At 42.8% G+C, this 19,788-nt stretch overlaps 1 protein-coding gene and 1 long non-coding RNA gene across 3 annotated transcripts in view; both read left to right on the forward strand.

Moving 5' to 3' along the window:
• Positions 1-10,864: 10,864 nt before the first annotated feature.
• PPP3CA (protein phosphatase 3 catalytic subunit alpha) overlaps positions 10,865-19,788 on the forward strand; it is a 327,254-nt gene continuing 318,330 nt past the window's right edge. For both annotated transcript variants that reach the window (XM_040477441.1, XM_040477448.1), the window contains exon 1: positions 10,865-11,112. In XM_040477441.1, coding sequence (XP_040333375.1) covers positions 11,055-11,112 — 58 coding nt within the window. In that variant the 5' untranslated portion in view covers positions 10,865-11,054. The remainder of the gene's footprint in view (positions 11,113-19,788) is intronic.
• Positions 14,057-19,152, forward strand: LOC121031941 (uncharacterized). The gene is made up of 2 exons (XR_005790995.1): positions 14,057-16,608; positions 18,613-19,152. It is a non-coding gene; the product is annotated as an uncharacterized LOC121031941 (long non-coding RNA).

Genomic DNA, 19,788 nt, shown 5'->3' on the forward strand with positions numbered 1-19,788 from the left:
GTCCCAGGGCTCTCCTCCCCTGCTGGGTGACTGTGAAAGCACAAGCTGAGAGGGTGTCCTCTGATCCTCTGACAGGAGCAGGCCGGACTGCTGAGTCAGCACAGGGAGAATGGCTGTCCTGAGGGGTGGCTCAGACCTGCCTAGGAAGGATCTCAAACTTTGTTAAGCTGCTGAGATGTTTCAACTTTTACCGCAGCATACCCTGTAACCTGCCCAATGGTGACATGAAAACAGGCATAGAGAATCTTCAATATTAAATAGCTCCAAAACTTACCAAGTCTCCCTAATCAGACTCTCTCTCTCTCTCTCTCTCTCTCTCTCTCTCTCTCTCTCTCTCTTTACACTTACTGCTTTGGTCTTTTTATTTTGGGCATTGGAGTGCTATAGAGATGACTGGGATGGGCAAGAGTGGGAACATGTTATAGTCAATTTTTGAATGAAGAAAAGGATTTGTATAAGCACCAGAATCAGAAGGTGTCAACTTTTGAAACTTTACAGAGGGCATGGACTAAGAATCTTAGCTACTCTTTATATCTTCTGTATGACTTAGTAATGGGTCTTTGGGTTGTAAGGAACATAACTCTCAAACCAGCTCTAGAAAATAGGGTTTAGTATAAGGACATTGAGAGGTCCCATAAGCCCAGAAAAAAAAATTAAAGAACCAGGCCTTAGGAAAGACAAAAGAGAAAACAGATGAAGATATTCTCTCTCTCATCCTCTCCCTCCCCTCTGCACCGCTCTCTCCTCCCTTCACCCTTGTGGAATCTGACCCATGGCCCCCTCTGGCCTGAATGGCTTCATCTGTTTATTCACCTTGCACATGAGTCATTTCCTAGTGGGCATCTCAGTCCCGTTCTGTAAGATCTTTCATTCAAATAACCACCACCGATGTTCCTCTGAATATTTTAAAAAATTAAGTTTATTAATATATTTTGAAAAAAAGTTTATTTTGAGAGAGAGAGAGAGCACACAGCATGAGCAGGGGAGGGGCAGAGAGAGAAAGAGAGAGAGTATCCCAAGCAGGCTCTGAGCTGTCAGTACACAGAGCCGGACGTGGGTTTCCATGTCACCAACCGCGATATCATGACCTGTGCTACAATCAAGAGTTGGATGCTTAACTGACTGAGCCACCCAGGCAACCCCTCTGAATTTCTAAGTCAGGCTCTTCCCAGAGGGTATCTGATGAGCCTAGCTCCCTTTTCCAGATTGGGTTTGGAAGTTGAAGATCACTGGTCCTTAAGTATCCTCTAGTTAGATGTTCAACCACCCTGGTCCAATCTTCTGCGATGGCAGCAGGTGAACCTGTGACCTGATGATCAGTCAGCTCCTTTAGGGGCCAGGTACACTAAAGCATACCTAGCATGATTTCCCCAACTGTCTAGATTTCTTAGGGCTGGGCATCAGAGACAGCCTGAAAGAGAGAGAGAAAAAAAAACTCTTTTGAGGGACTCTCAGTTTCTAAACAACCATAACTGACACCCTGCTCATTTCCTCCTTGAGAATTGCTAATGTCTGGCCTGACTTATCACCAGGGAATAGCTTAGATGTTGCAAACAATAGAACTCCTTGTGTATTTGGAGAAAGAGGAGCTATGAGTAATACTGTGCCCTCCCTTGGACTTACACACATAATTATTCTTACAGTGGGGACGTGTGAGAGGCACATCTCATGCTAACACTAAACTCCTGAATTCCCATTTCATTTCTCATCCTCAAGGCCTGAGTCCTCCCTTTTTACTCTACGAAAGTTGATTTTGTAGCTTAAAAAATTATCTAAACGTGAATTTTCAGTTTTTCCTACAAATGCTTTGAAAAAATGCTTATCTCTTTTTCTCACCCGTTTTATGGAGATATAATTGACATAGAACATTGTGTAAATTTAAGGTGAACAACACAATTTGATATATGTATCTGTTGCAAAATGATTACCACAATAAGATTAGTGTCCATCATCTCACAAAGTTCTAGTTTTTTCTTTGCGATTAGAACTTTTGAGATATACTTTCTTAGTAACGTTCAAATATTCGGTACAGTATTGTTAACTATACTTATGTGGTGTACATTACAACCCCAGAACTTATTTACCTTACAGTTGAAAGTCTATACCTTTTGACCACCTTCACCTAATTCTTGCCCCTCCCCACGGAAATACTTATTTCAACTATTGAGAAAATCGGAAAAACTAAGCTGGGGTAGCATTGTAAATATTCAATTTTGAATATTTGAATATTGAATATTGAATTGGAATATTTTAAATATTGAAATATTCATTCATTTATGAAAAATATTCATTTTTCCAACAAACATTCATTAAGCATCTCGTATGTGCTAGGCATGACAGGCACGAGAGATTCAAATGGCAGTAAGACAAAGTCCCTGCGCTCAAGGATCATGTTGTCTAGTTGCAGAAAGACAAATCACACACATAGCACACCCACACATGTAAGGTCAAGTAATTATAAACAGGAAAAAGGAGCTAAATCAGCGTGGAGAGACAGAGATTTTTTTAATTTTTTCAACGTTTATTTATTTGTGGGACAGAGAGAGACAGAGCATGAACGGGGGAGGGGCAGAGAGAGAGGGAGACACAGAATCGGAAAGAGGCTCCAGGCTCTGAGCCATCAGCCCAGAGCCTGACGCGGGGCTCGAACTCACGGACTGCGAGATCGTGACCTGGCTGAAGTCGGACGCTTAACCGACTGCGCCACCCAGGCGCCCCAATGAGGTCCTATTTTAGATGGTTATAAAGACTGCCTCGCTACAAAAAGCAGCGAGCTCCCCTTTTCTCAAAACCAATAACCAGTCCTCAGTTGTCATTTTACTAAACCCATCGGCTTTATGGACACAATTCATTCCATTTTTTTGACCTCACAAACACCACTTTTCTCCCTCAGAAGTGGCTCCTTTCCATCGGCTGGCTTTGCTGGTCCCTCCTTTTCTTCCTATCCCCTAACTGAAATAAAGTAATGGTAAGATGCCATGACTTCCACTTTTATGCATCATCAGCCTGGCTCTCTCCTCTTGGTATCTGACTGAAGTATACGTCCAAGTCTCCACATGTCTTTTCCACCTCCACGTATAATATGCATCTCAAAGTTAACATATCTAAAGCTAGTTTTACCTCTCCACAAAGCAAGCTCTCCATTTCCAATGTTCCCTTTCTCAGTAAAAGGTAACTCCCGTCTCCCATTTGCTCAGACCTAAACCCTTAGAATGCTTGGCTCTTTTTTATTTCCCCGCATCCTCTATTGAATCCAACAGCAAATATGTGTTAACTTGTTGAAAATCTACTTTTGAAATATATATGGAATTAGATACTCCTCACCACTTCTAACTGTAATCAAACCACTTTCTTTCTAGCCTAGATTAGGACAACAGTCCTTATGTGGTATTCACATTTCCACTGCTACTCCCTTCCTACCACTACATCCAGAGTCAGTTCTTATGAAACACTGACAATTCAAGTTTAAATCATATCATGTATCACTTTGGCAACAAATACTTTTTCATTTCACCAGTGTCATATTCAGAATCTTTTCTATGGTCTACATGGTCCTACATGATCTGACCTGACATCATCTTTCTGACCTCATCTTGTATTACTTTCACCAATTTACTGTGCTCTAGCTACACCGGCCTCCTTTGACATTTCTTTAAAAATGCCAGACTCTTACTTCAGGGCCTTTGCACATGCTATTCCTTTACCTGGAACAGTCTTTCTCCAGAGGGCTGCATACAAATTGCCACCAGTTCATTTGAATCTCTGTTGAAATATCACCTTCTCAGAGAGGTCTCCCCAAATGATCTGCCTACAACAGTGAGTAGTATCCCTTCATCTATCACTTCTTCCAGTGCCCTTACCACTGTATATTATTTTTATGTTTTATCTCTTAGTCCACCTATGTGGACCTATACAACATGTTATGTGTGCATAATTGTTTTCCATTGTTTCCTTTTATCATCTGTCTCTCTTCATTAGAATGTAAGGTTTATGAAGGGAGAAACTTTTTTTTTTCATATTATAGCCCCAATGCTTGATATGCGTAACTATTCAAAAAAGGCCTATTGAATATATGCTTTCCAATAATCATAAATATTAACATAATAAAACCTCACTGACTACAAACAATAGAAAGATGACTAGTCTAGGTGCAACATTCTTTTTCCTAATAGAATACTTACCTGCAACTTCATGAATTTTTCATCAATAATGGGCAAAACTTACTTCCAGTAAAGTTAAATTTCTGCTAGTTTTGACGAGTGAATCTCATTTCTAATTACTATACTTTTATATGCAAATGTGCTTTTAAAGGGCTTGATGAACTTTGTTCTAAATTGATTTATCAAGTCTCCTGTAATTGGTAGTAGCTTTAATTTGATTACTAAATCTTTTGCTGTTGTTGTTGGCATTGTTCTCAAAGCACTTCAGATATAAACTTCAGCTCGTTTCAGGTCAAAAACTGAAATTCTGAGTGTAGAAAAGCCATATTATATAAAGTTTTATGGCATGAATATTTCTTGGATTTTCAATAGAATAGCACACATATATCTATTTTCAACGTAAACATTTATGATTTGGCACCATTAACTTGTTCATAATTTTAAAATGAATAATGAAATTAGAATTCCAACCATCTAGGAGAAAGGGCAAATAAGATTTCTTTCCAGGATATATGGATATATGTAGATATATAGATATACATACACACATACACACACACACACACACACACACACACACACACATATGTATATTAGTAATATTGAAATATCCTTAAAAGCAGATACTGTGGTATTAAGCCTAGAGCTTTACATAAGAGATGCCAATACATTTTTAATGTTTATTTATTTTTGACAGACAGAGAGAGAGAGAGAGACAAAGACAGAGATAAAGTGTGAGTGGAGGAGGGCAGATAGAGAGGGAAACACAGAATCTGAAGCAGGCTCCAGGCTCCGAGCTATCAGCACAGAGCCTGATGCGGGGCTCAAATTCACGAACTGCGAGATCATAACCTGAGCCCAAGTTGGACGCTTAACCGACTGAGCAACCCAGGTGCCTCAAGATGCCAATACATTTTTAAATTTCACAAAGTTTGTACCTAGAACTAGGATATGAGATTAAGATACAAATATAAATCAAACAAATAGGAATATATATTTATTAAATCCACATGAATATGATCACCTGAAGTCTTGCCAAATTTTAGGTAAAATTTATCCTCTGTATATTAAACTTAGCATATAATTCCATAAGTTGAATTTTGGTCCCTAAAAGAAAAAAAGTAAATTTATTCCTAATACATTTGGCATAACAATTTTTTATGTTCTTAGAGAAATAACTTTTCTAAAATGAGTAAAATTGCCTTCTGAAAAATATAAGGCTCAACAAAATTTCAAGAGCAATCCAAAAGATAAATAATAAAAGCCCTTCTAGTTTAAACCTCAAATAAAATCCACATTGAATAATATATTTTGTAGAGCCTCTGTGGTGAAGAGGGTAGAAGTTCACGTGTTAGAAATGAACGTCAGAGGAATTAGCTTTACAATCATAAATCAAATTCTCATACACATTCATGGCCCCACCAAGACTGGTTGTCTACTCTGCAAGTTCTCCAGTGATATGCTCCGGCAATGCAGGTGAGAATAGGTCAGACGTAACTGCTGTGGACCATCAATTACTCAGAAAAAAAAAAAAGCGCATACCTCAGAAGAGTCAAAACCAGAAGTTATTATGCAATTCTTAATGTCAAAATGATAGTAGAACCAAAGGAAAGTTTACATTTTCAAAAGCAGGTTATTCTCCAGGTGCCTAGGTGGCTCAGTTGGTTAAGAAGCCGGCTTTGGCTCGGGTTGTAATCTCGTGGTTCATGGGTTCCAGTCTCATGTTGGGCTCTGTGCTAACAGCTTGGGTCCTGGAACCTGCTTCAATTCTGCGTCTCCCTCTTGCTCTCTGCCCCTTCCCCGCTCTTTCTCTCTCTCTCAAAAATAAATGGTTATTCTCAAAACGATATAAAATACAACATCTTAATTACTTATCTTCGAAACAAAAAAGCTTCTAAATCTAGCAGAACACTTAATAGTAAACTAAAATATTGTTCATTTACTATGATTTGGACCAATGGAGGTAAGCTGTGACATGGAGCACTTGAATGAATAGATTACTCCAAATCTTCAATATTTTTTCCAAACATACTTATCTTCATAATTAATTTAGATGAAGTGACTAGTAAAATTTGTTTGAGTTCTCCAACAGCGAGAGGAAGTAGCACCTTAGACCTAAATGTTTACAATCTGTGTACAATTCTTATAAGACTCTGAGATCCTTGAATGAAGGGACTAAATCTTGGAGTTCTTACATGTTTTCAAAAAAAAAAATTAAGTTTATTTTTATTTTTGAGAGAGACAGAGTGTGAGTGAGGGAGGGGCAGAGAGAGAGGGAGACAGAATCTGAAGCAGGCTCCAGGGTCTGAGCTGTCAGCATAGAGCCCCATGCAGGGCTTGAACTTAGGAACCACAAGATCGTGACCTGAGCCAAAGTTGGCCGCTTAACCGGCTGAGACACCCAGGATCCTCTCTTCACAGATTTTTGAATCACCTTGCACGGTACCTTGCACAGGTGTTCAAAACACAACTGGTAAATGAATAACTCACTCACAAAAAATAAAATTTTGATGTTCATGTGTTAAAAGAAATAAGACTACTCTTGGTATTCTGTTAGTGCTGTTACACAGCAGACACACGATAATTCTGGATTTTACTTTTTGAGCTAACATAATAAATAACTTTGTGTATTAATTTGGTAATACTAGTTGCCCTAACAAACATATCTTCAAATTTCAATGGAGCAACACACTAAAAATTTATTTCTTCTTTATGCAAAGTCTAAAACAGATTTTCCCTGTAGGTGGGCAGATTTCCTCTATGTGGTAATTTGGGCATTTAGCACTTTCCATTTTGAGTTATGCCTTCCCCTGTGCCCTAGAAGTCTCTGCATTCAGCTAAAGGATGGGAACTCATAGGCTCTGAAGAATGTATAACTGCCACTTAACTGCCTTGGCTTGAAACTGATGAGATACTTCAGTCCACAATGCCTTGGCCAGAGCTGGTCACATGCACCCATTTAGACGCACACAAATGCAGGCCAGGAAATGGAATCTCACCCGGGCACATGGTTCTCAGCGAGTATACTGGGAAGGAAGGGGAAATACAAGTTTTTAGAAGACTGCAAGTTGTTTTCTGCCAAGATGGTTCCCCCCTTGCCCCCCACCTTTTTTTTTCTCTGTTCTCTTCATAAGCAAAGGACATTGTTTTAGTAACTTTGGGAAAATGAATTGCAGTAACTTCTTGAAAATGTAAATTCCAAGTGTAAGGTAATTTTGTAACAGTGGTAACATAATCAAGGACTGCTTGGAGAGTCTAACAGGATAAAAAAATGGCAGCAGATTGTAGGACATCTGAAAACATATCTGAATACAAAGGATGATTTTGGCAGGGCTCCTGGGTGGCTCAGTCAGTTAAGTGTCCCATTCTTGATTTCGGCTCAAGTCATGGTCTCATGGGTTCGTGTGATTGAGCCCAGTGTCAGGCTCTGTGATGACAGTGTGGAGCCTGCTTGGGATTCTCTCACTCTCTCTCTCTGCTCTCCCCCTGCCCCACACCTCAACATAAATAAATGCTAAAAAACAAACAAACAAACAAACAAAGAGATGATTTGGCTATACCAGTATGCCAGATATGCAGACATAACTAGTCCCTAGTTAATTTCTGCTGTCTAGTTTTCCTTCGAGTAGGGTCCAATTTTGTCTAAGAAGATGTGTTTGTGTCTCAACAGTATGGACCATACACATGCATTAAAGGTGTCCGATGATAGTAAGATGTGTTGTAAAGGGATTATGATTCATAACTTTTTTTTTCCCATACATACCTCAGTTAGGAGGTGTCCCAAACTTGTAGCGGACTGAAGGGTGTGCCTCAAAGGTGTGCCTTTATTTCCTGTCTGTATCATAAAACTTCTCTATTGATGCTGACATTTTAAGCCGTCTGATCTTGGTTCAAGGTGTTTTTCCTAAACCTGAAACATGTCCAAATAGCAGTGGGAACTGCCTGTTTATTTGCAACATGTGGGAGAAAACATTGTGGCCTTGGAAGTGAGCATCCTTGGACATGATTTCCTGGTCTTTCCTCAGGCAGGCCCTCTTCTTCACCCATAGGTCTTGGCGTCCCTGCCTCACTCTGTGCCATCTGGCCAGGAACCAACTTCCCAAATCTGCCTTAGCAACTGGCTCTGCCAGGGCTCAGGAGACTGTTTTCAGTAACCACTTCCTGAGGCGATACAGTGGCCTTTCAGAGCTCATATTTTTATGACAGTTCTACCAGACTCTAGGCTTTATTGAGGGCAAGGACCATTTTCCAGTAACTGCCCCTCCCCCCTCCCCTCCACCCCCTCCCCCCAAATAACCTACCATAGTGTCTGGTGTATATAAAAGGAACACAATACATATTTATTGAACGTACTGTCTGCCTAATCACCACACACTATGCTGGGGGTGTGAATTGAGCAGCAGAATCTTGGAGCCAGTGGCAGCGTCCCTGAGTAGGGGGGACACACCCTGCATGGTCTCCATTTGCTAGAAGGCCCACACCGAGGCTTCCCTGCCTTTTAGGGTGAGTTCCTATTCCTTGCAGGCAGCACGCTCAAGGCATACTCTGGTGCCATCAGTCAAGTTCTCCAACTTCCTTTCGGGTTTGAACTCGAAATCTAATCCCTGCTACCCAAGCACTTCTGGCTCCATCTCCTAGCTCCCTACATCTTTCATTAGGCCTTTTACTGGGCTTCTGGTCGAATCCAGGAAATAGGAAAAACCTGATATTGAAGGAATTTAGAAGCGAAACAGGAAGAACCTAGGGTGAGAAATTTACGCAGCTCTCTTCGTTATCGACGAAGAAGCATGCTCCAGTCTTGCCCGGTTGGTCAGAGAGAGGGGCTGTGAGCGGAGGTGACCTTATGGCAGAGGGCGAGGATCTCCTCCTTCTGTGGTGCGGCAGACAGGTCAGAAAGGAGCTGTCGGGGCATTGTCGTTCTCTGTCCTCCTGCACCTAGTGTTCCCTTCTTTACTCTCCTTCCAACCAAAGGGACCAGTGTGGGGATCCGCCTTGGGCTGCAGGGCCCTGCACACACCTAGCGCACCAAGTGGACGTCGGATGATTGGAGATGTGGTGCCACCATTCCCTACTAGTGGCTGCGTGCGCGCGTGAACAGGGAAAAGGCGACCCTCTCCGGTGTGTCTCCTGCCCATCATTCGTCTCTGGAGATTGGCAGGGCGGCCCCGGGTGACTCAGAATTGCCCGGGGTCACTTGGACTCCCGTCCCCAATCTCCTTGGCTAGCCCGTCCCGCACACTCGGCCACCTCCCCGGCGCGACGCTGAGAAGCGGCCCCTTTCTCAGAAGGTGTGGATGCGTGTGTATGTGTGGGGAAACGTTAATAACCAGCACGTCGCGCATCAAAAAGCCCCAGTAGCAAAATGCACCGTACACCCATCACAGCCGGAGCCCGTCTCCCCAAGGGAAGTTGTTTATTCGTCGCCGTTGTGGCGATTCTCCCTGGACAGCTGCTGCAGCGACAGCGACAGCAGCTGTGCCGCGGGCCCCGAGCTCCCTGCGCTCTTCCTTCCTCCGCCCTCTTTCGGTGCTCCTCACCCCCACCCTCTTCCCTCCTCTCCCTGCCTCCCCCCTTCTTGCCCTCTCTCGGGCCACGCACACACCCGGAGACACCCTCCGCACTTGGCTACTCACACTGCGGCTTAACCCAGCCGACTAGGCACAGTTGCCAAAGCGGCGCGGGGGAGTGTGCGGGGTCTAGGGGCAGAAGCCACACCGGGCTGAGGGTGGCAGGGTACAGCCCCGCTCCTCCCAGCCGCGACCCCCTGCCCATTCTCCTTCCCTAGTCTCGGCCTGCCGGCAACAGTGACACCTGAGCGGTGACTGGGCGGCGGAGGCGGCAGGCCCACTGGACTGGCAGCTGGGCGAAAACAGAGAGGGGGGCGGGGACGGCGAGGAGGAGCGGGAGGAGGGCCGAGAGACGGGGGCGCGACCTAGCAGAAACTGACGCGCGCTCCAGCCAATGGGCGCCCGCAGCTTCGACGTCGGGGCGGGGAGCGGGGGGCTGGCTCCGCAGGGAGGTGGAGGCTGCCGGGGCGCTGGAGGCGGGGGCCGGGAGGAGGAAGGGGAGGAGGCGGAGGCGGGCGCGGTGGCGGCGGCGGCGGCGGCGGCGGCGGCGGAGGAGGAGGAGGGTAGGTTGCGCCCGGGACTGTGTCTGCCGAGCTCCGCGGCTGTGCCTGTGTGAGTGAAGGAGCGGCGCGGGGAGGCAGAGGCGAGCGCGGGCGAGCGCAGCGGCGGGACGTCTCCGGCGGCCGCGGGGCCAGCGGCGGCGCTTGGTGTGGGGAAGCAGCGGCGGCGGCAGCAGCAGCAGCGGCGGCCGCCTCTCCGCCGCCGGGGACGCCGAGGCACGGCTGGTGGCACTGACATCGGCGGCCCTGCCTCTTCTGTCTCGCCCCCGGCCCTCCCCATGTGATCGGTCTTAATCCCGGCGGAGTGCGCGCGTGGGGCTTCATTCCGCGGTGCCGGGTCTCCTTGCCGGGGTGGGTGCTCCTGTGTGCGCTTCTCCTCCCCATCCCCCTTCCCCCAAGAATAAAAGAAGAACCAAGAGGCGTGCTTAGAAAATAAATAAATAACCACCACACACGCGCAGCCCGGAGCGGAGTCGGCGAGGCTGGCGGCGGCGGCGGAGGAGGAGTGAAGGCGGCGGCGGCGAAGGAGGAGGAGGAGGTGGAGGAGGAGGAGGAGGAGGTGGAGGAGGAGGAGGAGGAGGAGGAGGGACGCGCGAGAAGGCAGTAACTTTAAAGCCAGCTCAGAAGCCCAGACCTCCAGCCGAGCGGTTTGCAGCGCGGCGGCGGCGGCGGCGGCGGCGGCGGCGTTCAGTGTCTGGCCCGCCGGTCCGGTCGGGGTGTGCAGTAGGACGGACGAGCAGCGCGTCGCTGTCCCCCGGCGGCTGGAGATGTCCGAGCCCAAGGCAATTGATCCCAAGTTGTCGACGACCGACAGGGTGGTGAAAGGTAAGCGGCGCGCCGCGGTCGCCCCGGTGCACCGTGTGCCGCAGGAACCCTCACGGCTCGCCTCCCCTCCCCCCGCCCCCGGTTCTCTCCTTGCTCCAGCCACGGACCTTCTAGGATATTGTGCAACCCTCGAACCCCCCCTCCTTTGCGTGCCTTCCCCCCCAAGCCTCCCACCCAGCCCCACTTGGGGCATTTTTATTTACGGGGGCGTCAGTTGGCAAATGGCTGAGCCGCGGGGAGGCGGCGGCGGCGGGGGTGGCGGTGGCGGGAGGGGGCGCCCGGGGGGTGGTTGCTGGCAGGGTGTAGCTGCTGTGACAGAAATAGGAAGTGGGTGGCTGCTCGCAGGCTTGCATGGGATCGGGTTTATGATTTTCTTTTGCAGAGGGAGGGGTGATTTATGGCTTTTAAAAAATTAATATGGCATTTTTATGTGGCCGTGGCTTTCCACCGACTGCCTCGCTCGGGCTGGGTTCTCTCGGAGCTCCATTGCAGCAATTCCCTCCGCGCCCCCTCCCCCTTCCCCTGAAAGGGCCTGCACAGGACTCGCGAGAGAGCGGGAGAGCGTGGGGGGAGCCCGGCGCTTCCTTCCGCGCGGGGCGGGGGCGGCCGCAGGCGGAGGGGGTGGCCGAGGGGACGCGCGGGGGCCGCGGGAGGCGGGGAACGACCCGAGAGCCCCGCCGCGCCGCCCCGGGATTCCCCCGCAGGCCCTGAGAAAGACACGAAAAGCAGTTCTCCAACCTCCCCCGCCGACCTGTCAGTGCTCTTGAATGGTTCCCCGCTGGAGCACACCTCCCTGGTGGTAACCTCACCCGGCTCGCTTCTTCCGTGCCCCTGGCACCCCCTTGTTAACGGGCCATTTGATTCCTGGTATTGCCTCTTCTCCCCTGCCCCGGGATCGTATACTCCTTGCCCTGAGGTTCCTGGCGTAGAGAAGCCGGGATGCGTGGGGTGAGGAAGGGGACAGGCAGTGGCCTTTCATGCCCGGGAAAATCCGCCGTCCTCGTTGTGTTCCGTGGTGGAGTTGGGGAGGAACCATCCTACAAATCCTGGAAGGATGGGACAACAGAAAAGATCCTCCAGGATTAAGTAGTATCCCTCGTTCCTAGGGTTAGGACCCGGAGCAAAGCAGGGATGGGGTAGGGGCTAGGCACGGAACGGGCCTTAGAAATTGCAAATAGCACTGGCTGGTGTGGAGTGTGTGTGTGTGTGTGTGTGTGTGTGTGTGTGTGTGTGTGGTGTATAGAACTGAGATAGTATCTAATGTGGCCATGCAAGTTGAGTGCAAGGCAATAAAGTCATTGGTCCCATGAGCACTTAGGTGAAGTAACTCCGCAGCCTTAAGACCATGATACAGAAGTCCTTCTGGGGCGACAGAACTGTTCATTGCTCCATTCACATTTGCTCACTTGTTAAAGTTGTGTGTGTATGTGTGTGTGCGTGGTGATGGGGGAGGGGGATTGTTTTCTCTTTTTTTTTTAAAAAGAGAATAAAATATCTTTTCTTGTTTTGATTATATTAGAATCATTCCTGCTTGAATGCAGTATTCATAGACTCATCAAAGTAAGGAGGAAATACCTTTGCAAAAAATGACTCGAAGTAGGACTACAGATGAACAACTGTTCTCTCTGCAGTAATGGCTCCTCATGTAAACAGTGAATTCAAATCGATTCCAAAGAACTATGCTTTGTATTAAGGGTTATTGTTGACATTTTAAAAAATTAAGACCTTTTGCTGAAATATTGGAGAATAACAGATATCTCCCTAGTATGTGATGTTTAGGTGTAACTCCAGTGTATGTTAAGATTGCCTGTTTTCAAAATAGTGTAAAGCTTACAATTAAAGTGCTAGCAGTAAATGTGTCAACAATTAAAAGTCAGTCTATGTGCATACATAACTTCAGGTTCCCTGTTTTAAATCACAAAGTGTGGGTTCTCTGTGTAAATGTAAAATTGTCATGGAGAGAAGAATGTAGAATTGTCTATACATTCTGGCTTGGTGTCTTTACCAATTAATGTGAAAGAGCCCATTCAGCCATTCTATGCCTATTTGGTCTTGCTTTTTTCCAATACTATATTATAATGTTTTTATAGATGAGTCTTCATTGTAAGTACACAAATTCTCCTTAATTCCAAAAAAATGGTTTACATATTTTTGTAGAGCTAAAATGCACACGTGGTTAATATAGGAAAATAGGAAAGTCTCAAAATAGGGAAAGGTAATTTTGTATTTGTTTTTATAGGGATCTTGATGTGAAATTTTAAATGTGAAATTTTGTTTATAGAAAAAAACTTTTATTGATGAATCCTGACTTTAAGGTGGGCATGTTATTTTTCTTATGCTTTCTTATAGACTTCATATTGTTGGCTTAAAAGGCATTATTGAATGTTGGATCAACATTTGGTCACGTATATGATTTTTATAACTGATTATTTTGAAATGGTAATCTGTTTTGATTACCAGTTCTCTAACAGATAGCATTTCCCTATGTATACACATGCTTAGTGAGTAGAAAGTACATGAATGATGAATGGAAAATAGATGACCAAATGATTTTTCAGGTTTACAAAATTAGGTAAGACATAGTTCATGGAACCATGACTTTAAATTTTGCTAGAACTTCATCTCAGTAGTCTGACAGGATTCTTTAATGTAGGAAAGGGGTTATCCTTGAGGAAATTTTTGTGCTCCTCAAACTTTCTCTCCTTTTACAATACAGATAGTAATATTTGGTTGCATACAGAAATAAGAAGTATTTGGATCATTATTACCATGGCATGCCATGGTGTTTGTTTACAGTTATCTGCATTAGTGTGATCTGGCTTTTGTTGTATGACAAATTGCTGTTTACAAATAAAGCTGTGCTTGTGGTTTTGTTTGTAGTAATACCATGATGTGACGGCTTTCTTGATTTGTACTTCCAGAATGCAACTTTAGAAAGGTAGGTTGAGTTTAAGTCTCAACTAACTATGCGATGTTTCAGGTTTGTAGCATCTTCTAGAGTGTGTTCAGAGCCCTGATCAGTTTTCCAGATCTTAAAAATGAAAGGGAATGGCAGCACTGGAGATGAAAAGCATTTATTTAGATTACCTCAAAAAAATTTACCTCTCATTTAGCAAAACTGGTGCTGTTTCAATTTGACTGTTCTTGGATAAAAACAATGGAAAACATAAAAAAAAAAAAACCTCATGGAAAAGATCTTGGGAATGCCATTTGTTGGAAATCGGAGTAATTTGACCCATTTACTGTTTTACATTTTTGTAGGAAAACAAAATATATGCGTAACTGTATGGCAAAAGATGGAGGGCAGTAAATAGAAGAATAACCACTCTCCCTTCTTTCCCCCAACACACCACATAGTCTGGTTTTTCTCTGCAGTGGTGCTCCTCAGGCCTGGTTCCAAACTCTGGCTTCTTTTTATTTCTCCTTGCCTGTCCCTGCCTTTAACTCTGTGTCTAGCCCTAACACTCCCTCCTGGCTTTGGAACTTCGCTATTTGAAAGCCATACACTTGGAGGAAATGAAATTGTCTGTAATGAGTACCTTGCTTTGTTACTTCTTTTTCCCTTCCCTTTGTTCCCATCTCCAAGTATTTTCTAATGAGGTATTTCTTACCTTAACCCGAACTGATTTTAATAGTAGAAATTCCAGACAGCGTGGCAGGTTGATGGGGAGTAAATGCCTGGGAAGAGTTTTGGGGATTTTCTCAAAAACTGTAGGTAGGAATTTGCGCTTTGTGTCTGTCAGGTTGCTTTTGGCTGTGGGGAATGCAAAACAAAACAAAACAAGCTGTTTTTCTTTGTATTGTCAGCTTATATACTGTTTGTGAAGATAAAATACACACAGGGAAATTCTGGAAGGATATCTAAGATCATATAAGCAAGAAGCTGGTAGCTAAGCAAAATATTAAGTAAACAAAGATTCAAGCCACCAGTGTTTCTAGCTGAATGAGATGGTAATATTGCTTTAAAAGAACATCAAGCTATGCTACATCAGTAATTATGATCATGTTTGGATTTTGAAGCAAAGTATTAAATAATGCCATTTCTCTGTGGTGTGTCAAGAGGAGCTCATTGTGAATTTATTTTACTTAGATTGGTTACCATCTATTCTATAGTATAGTATATTCTATCTATCTGGTTTTCCATTTGAGTGCAGTAAGACCTCATTAATTCAGTGTCGTTAACTGAAACTATGATTAAGCATTGGTGTTTGGTGGCTGAAGTCTCCATCAGCAATGGATGTGAAGAAAGGGCCTGCTAATCTAATTAATAATATAAACAACACGGTTTGGGCATGGTTAATATACTTAACAGAACAGATTCTTTTCGGGATGTAGTGAGTAGCATGTAAATTAATGCTATTAATTACAAATTAGATCTGTTCGTTAGTGTTTTCTTTCAGGATTTCTACTATAAAGTAAATGTAACAAAACATTATTTTCAAAACATTTTGTAAACTAACACAAAAGCCTTAGGCAACAATTGAGACTGTGATTCGGGGAACTTCCAGTGATTCTAAAATGCCATCGAATAGGAAATTAACATTTAGAAAAGAATATGTTTTTGGAAACTGGGGGAAAGAACCTGTACTTTAAATGAGCAAGCTATTTTAAGACATCCAGTTAAAATGTGAAAAAAGTAACAGCTTAGAATCTAGTTAGTTTTACATTTGTTTATGTTAGTTTAAAAACATGCCTTTTTATGTCTACTTCATTTTTTAAATCTGTTCATTTCCATAAATATGACCTGTTTTATTTATAATTTTAAAAATATGAAATATGACTTTGATATAATGTACATTTATAATTTTTATAATTGGTCTCTCATGCTTTTCCTTATCTTTTCTGTGTCAGCCATGTGTAAAGTTGGAACTAATTACGAAACCAAATAAAGAGTCCATTTAGAGTGACCTCATTGGAAAACAGCATTTTTCTAGACATACTCTCCTTTTAGCAAATCCAGTTAATTTACTGTTTTGAAAGTTTTGTGAAAATATTGGACACTCCTGAACTATAGGGAATGATGATGATTCACGATCTGGAACTTTGGTAAATACTAAAAAATCATTTTGTCATTTTTTTTTTAGCAACTTTGTGGTGTAGCATTCTCTTGATATTCAAGAGCGATACAGTGAGATTTTGAATTCCAACTTTCTACAATTCCACTGTAATATATTGTAAGTCACAGGTTTTTTCCTCATTTGTAAAATTGTACTCACCCCTCACTTCTGGGAACCAGAGGATCCTCAAATGGAATTTGAGGTCACACTGGGTCCACTTGCCTGGGAATGGCAATTCAGTCACTGCTGACACAGAATTACAAATGACAATGTGTTAATGTATTTTCAGGGTCACTCAAGAATAGTCAGAACAATTAATATTGAAGTCTGTGAATGCCTTGGGTCTACAACAGTAGCTTATGGTGGCATTTATTTTATAGTTGAAGAAATGGAGACAGAATAGATAGAATGCTCGGTCACAGGTGGGACTAGAGTGCAGGTAAGTGTAAGCAAATTCTTTCCTTTAGCAAAGATGTTCTTTTGTCTTGAAAACCTGTTTGACAGTGTCACTTCTTTTGGTATATTTAAGATGTCACATAGTATTTCAAACTTTGCTTTACTGAATTACTAGCTGTATAAAATAGTTTTAATAGGAGAGGGAGCTTTTATATCTCTGTATTTAGCAGAAATAAACATTCTGACGGTAGATATTACAATCTGGTTTGATCTTGGCATGAGGTTTACTAAAGGAAAATTGTTAAATGTTATTTTCTATTCAGGTAAATATATACAAAGGAATAGAAATAGCATATTCTCCTACTAAAACATTTATTGACATTTATTTTGAAGGTTGTTATCATAAGCCTCTTTGTCTGAACTACAGATAATGGCCAATACAGTTGGTCTGGTTTGAGGATTTTATGAGTTTCTAGGGAAAGCTCAAGCAAAACCAACAACCAGTACTTCATAGGTGTTTCACTCCTTTTTAAAAAACAGTCATCAGGTGGGAATGTCGGCACTGACACACGGTTTCAGTTTGTAAACTAAGTCTTTAGTAATCTTGACATTTTCAGCATTATTAACTCATTTTACCATATTTTCATCTTCTGTATTCATACAGGCTGTATCATGATAAGCCATCAATTATATTTCATATAAGAAGTCAAATAAAACACTTCATATTCCTCTATGGTTAGGTGTTCTGAATAATGGCTTAAATCAGTTGGACTGGCAAACTGAGGACCTGGGCCTATGGCTGGGATCTCAAATCCATTTCACAAATGTACATGCAGCAACTGAAACCCTGATATTAAAAACAAAAACAAACCCTGACTGAGAAAGCAGTAATGAATCATTAAAATATTACAGTTTTAGAATTCGATCTATTCTTTGTGAGACATCACAGAAATAGAATGTTGTGTTCATCTTTTTATTTCCTTAATCCATGTCTTTGCCTCATACCGAGTATATTCCTACTCTATTTTAAAAGGATGGTCTGTCTGACTTTCTATGAACTTCTCTCTCTTGCAACTGGAAATTCTGCAGATGTCTGCAGAAAGCAAAACACATAAGTAGAGACCAGAGATTTATGTTCCCAGCTGCCTCCAGATGATGACAGACCACCTTACAGGGTTTGTCAGTGTCAGGTACTTCCTACAGTTAGGCAGAAGAACGATGGTTGATGTTCAGAAAGAGAGTTTTATTCATACAGAGCTAAATTTTAAAAGATCCCATTAGCTCTAAGTTTCTGAGATGTAGAGTCTCTTCTTGTACTGTCCATACGGCAGCTGTATGGACCCGCTTTATTTTTTTATTTTTTGGGGGGAGGAGCTGTTACTTCTGATTTAAAATGTTCAGTTGTCTCTGTGTAGTAGTAGAATGTTTTGGAGATTCTGGTAGGTCGGTGTCTAAACTATGTCTCCCAGATTGCTGCATGTTCGTGGAAGGTACACAAATTTTTTTTTGTTAATATGTATATTCAGAGTTTTAGTTTGAAAACCATGGTCATCGAATCAGTGGTGCCTAGCTCAATGCCTTGCTTCTTATGCCCTGAATCAGTTCTTGTCCAATGACTTTGAACATTGCATAATTCTCACTGCACCTCCTGAAGCAATGAATGGAGACAAATTATGTATTTATTTTGAGTACAATGTATTAAGTTCTGTCTTTTTTATAAATGGTTCTATATGATAACTGTATGGTTTTGGAATACTTCCTCTCCAGCCGCATCAGACAATAGAGTATGAGAGGGAGGCATTAATAAGGTGATATAATTAGATTCAGGGAAGTTTTGTTGTTTGGTCATTTGGACTGGCTTCATGCCAGCTGAGTTTAAAAGGCTAACTCCTTTTCAACTCAGCATATTAGCTTGAACTTGAAAGCTTTTTTCGATTTTTGTTGTATTTCCCCTTAGACTGATCAGTTTTTGACAGGTGAGAAAAGATATGTTAATCACTCAGTGTTTGACATATTGGGTGATTTATATTTTTTAATTATTGTTTAGATTTGGACTTGAAGAGAGAATGATCGGGAAAATTCCATGAAACAAAACAAAACAAAACAAAACAAAACAAACCGAGACCAGAAAAACCCCTCTTCCTTTGTTTACATCTCAATTTATCATTTTCTGTAATGCTTTTTTAATTCAGAAATGCAGCCTTCTTCAACATAACCTCCTGCCCTCCTCCTGCCCTCCGCTGGCCCCCAAATGTCATTGGATTCTATCCAATGGGAAGATATATGGGCTATGAGAAGTTAAAAAAAATGTGGCACCAGCTCTGCTGACTCCTTATATTCTTCTAAGTGGGCTTCAAGCCATCGTTGACATTTGTTTTTAAACATCCTGTAAGCCATGCCGTTTTATCAAATTAAATTAAAAGCACAATATATTCTCTTACAATGACAGAACCTGAGTCAGGACTTCCAAGTTTGTGTTATTATTATTATTTTGCTTTTTACAAAGGAATTAAATTTTTTTAAATTAAACCTGGCATTGTTGGTCTGCTGTGCATACTTAATGCTAATAAAGTACATGCATACCTTCTGTGTGTGGGTTTGATTATTGTCACGGGAACAGTTCTCATCTTTTAATTCTCATCCTTTGAGCTTTGATTCAGAGGACACCTCCTCTGGGACCGCATCTCCTGAAACCTTCAACTGGAGTAAGGGGACTCAGCCTCTTCATTTTCTCGGAGGACACTTTGATTAGAGCATGCTCTGTGACGACTTATTTACCTTTCTGCCTCCTCTCCAGGAGAGAGGGGCCTGCCTCCACTTATCTTCGTATATTTAACCCCAGTACAATGCCTACTGTAGAATATACCCTTGATACGTTGGTTGGTAAATGAACAAAATAACAGATAAAGGATAAGAGGGATTTAAATTTCCAAATTATAGAGTTCTTTTCTATTATGAAATTTTGTGGATCCTGTCATGGACAGCTCACAAACATCTGGTGAGTTTCTTGTTTCATAAGTGCCAATGCTGTAGAAGGTTTTTTTTCACATGTATTTCTGAAATGCTCTCTCGTTAATTGAGATTATATGTTTTTTGCCCAATAGACAGGCTACAGAAGCATAGCGGGCAGGAGTGGCTTACCCAGGGAGTGCTTGGTTGTCGGTGGCTCATTGTCAGTCAAAGGACATATAGGTCTATTTTCTCAGAGGTAGGTGATGTTTTC

The sequence above is a fragment of the Herpailurus yagouaroundi genome, unplaced genomic scaffold (genome assembly GCF_014898765.1).
Source record: "Herpailurus yagouaroundi ecotype Mexico unplaced genomic scaffold, PumYag 28, whole genome shotgun sequence".
Taxonomy (NCBI): Eukaryota; Metazoa; Chordata; class Mammalia; order Carnivora; family Felidae; genus Herpailurus; species Herpailurus yagouaroundi.